This window comes from Salvia splendens, chromosome 2 (assembly GCF_004379255.2).
Source record: "Salvia splendens isolate huo1 chromosome 2, SspV2, whole genome shotgun sequence".
In the NCBI taxonomy this organism is placed as follows: domain Eukaryota; kingdom Viridiplantae; phylum Streptophyta; class Magnoliopsida; order Lamiales; family Lamiaceae; genus Salvia; species Salvia splendens.
Window position 1 is genome coordinate 21,407,860 of NC_056033.1, and position 3,554 is coordinate 21,411,413.

Here is a 3,554-nt window from a genome sequence, read left to right on the forward strand (position 1 = left end):
GTTTTGAAGCTGCTTTTGCTGGGAATCATCTACTCTATTCCAGATAGTGAATGGGTCAGCCCGGTTCACATGGTACCTAAAAAGTCAGGAATTCAGGTAGTTACGAATGATAAGAATGAATTGGTGCCTACCCGACTTGTCACTGGGTGGAGAATGTGCATCGATTACAGAAAACTTAATGAAGTAACCAGGAAGGATCATTTCCCCCTACCCTTCATTGATCAGATGCTAGAGAAGTTGGCTGGGAAGCAATATTTTTGTTTCCTTGACGGGTATAGTGGATACTTCCAGATCTATATAGACCCCGAGGATCAAGAGAAGACTACATTTACGTGTCCATTTGGCACGTATGCTTATAGAAGAATGTCGTTTGGATTGTGCAATGCACCAGGCACTTTTCAACACTGTATGATGAGTATCTTCTCGGATCTACTAGAGGATTGTATTGAGATTTTTATGGATGACTTCACTTTATATGGGGACTCTTTTGAGACCTGTTTACCTAGCTTGGACGTAGTATTGAGGAGGTGGCAGGAAAGGAGTTTGGTCATTAACTTCGAGAAGTGTCACTTCATGGTACCCAAGGGAATCGTCTTGGGGCATGTGGTTTCGGAGAAAGGCATACAGGTGGACCAAGCAAAGGTTGAAGTGATTTCGAAGTTGCCTTACCCAACGAATCAGAAAGAAGTTAGGGGATTCCTAGGGCATGCAGGTTTTTACAGAAGATTCATAAAAGATTTCGCGAAGATTGCCCAGCCGCTCACCAATCTGTTGCATAATGATGTTGATTTCGTTTTCGACGAAGAGTGTAAGCAGGCTTTTCAATTATTGAAAGACAAATTAGTATCTACCCCTATTATCAGAGCGCCCGACTGGAGTCAACCGTTTGAGATAATGTGTGACGCGAGCGGCTTCGCAGTGGGGGCAGTGCTAGGACAAAGGATTGATGGAAAAAATTACGTGATCTTCTATGCATCGAAGACACTCAACCAGGCCCAGAGAAACTCTGACACCACGGAAAAGGAATTGCTGGCAGTCGTGTATTCATTTGAAAAATTTCGCCCATACTTAGTAGGGTCGAGAGTGATAGTTTTCACCGACCACGCGTCAATTGGATCACCACTTTTGAAGCAGGAAGTTCCGAGAGAAGAGATGACCTTTAGGAAGGTAATTTGAGGAAACCATTACCGAGTATGGCTGAACCATTTTTCCTAGACCCAGAGCCAGAAGTGGAAAATGAGGTAGTAAGGAAAGAAACGGGTGAGTTTTCAGCTGGAGGATCTACAAGTGCGGAGAAACAATTGAAACCTTCCCCCACCGAGGAGAGGTAAAGAGGAAGAAGGATGAGCCGGTGGATTTCATGGATATCTTTGGGAAGTTGGAGATAAACCTGCCATTCTTGCAAGCTTTGAAATTGCCGGTATTCTGTAAGTTCATCAAGGAGTTTATAGCTGGGAAGACAAGTCCCAGTGGGAAGATTCTGATTGGAGAAAATGTCTCTGCGGTGATTCAGAAGCGAAGGATGCCCTCGAAATGCACTGACCCAGGTATGTTCACATTACCTATTTCAATCGGTGATGTCAGAATTGAGCATGCCATGTGTGATTTAGGAGCATCGATAAATGTTTTACCGCTTTCCATTTACAAGAAGCTGGTAGGAGTAGGGATGGTGAATACAAAAGTGGTGATCCAATTGGCGGATAGATCGTGCATTTGTCCAGTGGGAGTCTTAGAAAATGTTATCGTCAAAGTGCATGATTTTTTGTATCCTGCCGATTTCCATGTTATCAAAATGAATAGCGATGAGTATGCTGAGTCTAGTGGCATACTTTTAGGGAGACCTTTTCTCCGTACTGCCAAGACCATAATTGATGTTTTTGATGGAACCATATGCCTGGATTATAATGGGGAAAAATATACATTTAGCATAGATGAAACAATGAAGAAACCATTAGATGTTGAGAATATGCATGCTATCGATGTTATTAACCCCCTGGTCCAGGAATATCTTGAGACTGAGTTGATGCAGGAGCAAATTGATAATTCAGAATTAAGTAACTCTATTGACAGAAAAGTAGCTGGATGATGCGAGGCAATGAATACAAGGGAATTATCAGATGAAGAGCTGGCCGAAGCTATTTCAGAATTTTGTACGAATCCAGAGTCAGCCAGGTCAAGGGGATTAGCTCATGTAGCTAGTATGGAAAATTCTTCCAGGTCTGGGAAGGGAATGACAACAGAAGCTATAGAAAAAAATCCCTTGCCCCAGGAAACAAGTTCCCCCAAGAAGGAATTAAAGACGCTACCGCCAGGACTCAAGTATGCCTACCTAGAAGAGAACGAGAATTTCCCGGTAATCATCAACAGCGATTTGGCCAAGGAACAGGAAAGGGAGCTACTGGAGGTAATCAGAAAGAACAAGAAGGCAATAGGATGGACTCTCTCAGACCTAGTCGGGATCAGTCCTGATCTTTGCATGCCCCACATTAGGCTGGAGGAGGGTGCGAAGGCCTGTAGAGACTCGCAACGCAAGCTGAATCCAAATATGAGAGAGGAAGTTTTGAAGGATGTTTTGAAGCTGCTTTTGCTGGGAATCATCTACTCTATTCCAGATAGTGAATGGGTCAGCCCGGTTCACATGGTACCTAAAATGTCAGGAATTCAGGTAGTTATGAATGATAAGAATGAATTGGTGCCTACCCGACTTGTCACTGGGTGGAGAATGTGCATCGATTACAGAAAACGGAATGAAGCAACCAGGAAGGATCATTTTCCCCTACCCTTCATTGATCAGATGCTAGAGAGGTTGGCTGGGAAGCAATATTTTTGTTTCCTTGACGGGTATAGTGGATACTTCCAGATCTATGTAGACCCCGAGGATCAAGAGAAGACTACATTTACGTGTCCATTTTGCACGTATGCTTATAGAAGAATGTCGTTTGGATTGTGCAATGCGCCAGGCACTTTTCAACACTGTATATGAGTATCTTCTCGGATCTACTAGAGGATTGTATTGAGATTTTTATGGATGACGTCACTGTATATGGGGACTCTTTCGAGTCCTGTTTAGATAGCTTGGACGTAGTATTGAGGAGGTTCCAAGAAAAGAGTTTGGTCCTTAAGTTCAAGAAGTGTCACCTCATGGTACCCAAGGGAATCGTCTTGGGGCATGTGGTTTCGGAGAAAGGCATACAGGTGGACCAAGCAAAGGTTGAAGTGATTTCGAAGTTGCCTTACCCAACGAATCAGAAAGAATTTAGGGGATTCCTAGGGCATGCAGGTTTTTACAGATGATTCATAAAAGATTTCGCGAAGATTGCCCAGCCGCTCACCAATCAGTTGCATAATGATGTTGATTTCATTTTCGACGAAGAGTGTAAGCAGGCTTTTCAATTATTGAAAGACAAATTAGTATCTGCCCCTATTATCAGAGCGCCCGACTGGAGTCAACCGTTTGAGATAATGTGTGACGCGAGCGACTTCGCAGTGGGGGCGGTGCTAGGACAAAGGATTGATGGAAAAAATTACGTGATCTTCTATGCATCGAAGACACT

At 43.5% G+C, this 3,554-nt stretch overlaps 1 protein-coding gene across 1 annotated transcript; it reads left to right on the forward strand.

Annotated features, from left to right (window-relative positions):
• The first annotated feature begins 2,095 nt into the window (after positions 1-2,095).
• On the forward strand, positions 2,096-3,294 carry LOC121775873. Its single transcript, XM_042172955.1, has 3 exons — positions 2,096-2,404; positions 2,613-2,665; positions 2,961-3,294. Exons 1-3 carry the CDS (start codon positions 2,096-2,098, stop codon positions 3,292-3,294), a joined length of 696 nt encoding a protein of 231 aa, XP_042028889.1.
• Positions 3,295-3,554: the final 260 nt, after the last annotated feature.

Bases quoted from the DNA above. Each gene is read 5' to 3' on its own strand.
- LOC121775873 (XM_042172955.1), top strand. From the start codon at position 2,096: ATGAATACAAGGGAATTATCAGATGAAGAGCTGGCCGAAGCTATTTCA. The intron at 2,405-2,612 runs GTAATCAGAAAG...ACTCTATTCCAG, and splicing joins AGGAAAGGGAGCTACTGGAG to ATAGTGAATGGGTCAGCCCG. The intron at 2,666-2,960 runs GTAGTTATGAAT...GCAATGCGCCAG, and splicing joins CTAAAATGTCAGGAATTCAG to GCACTTTTCAACACTGTATA.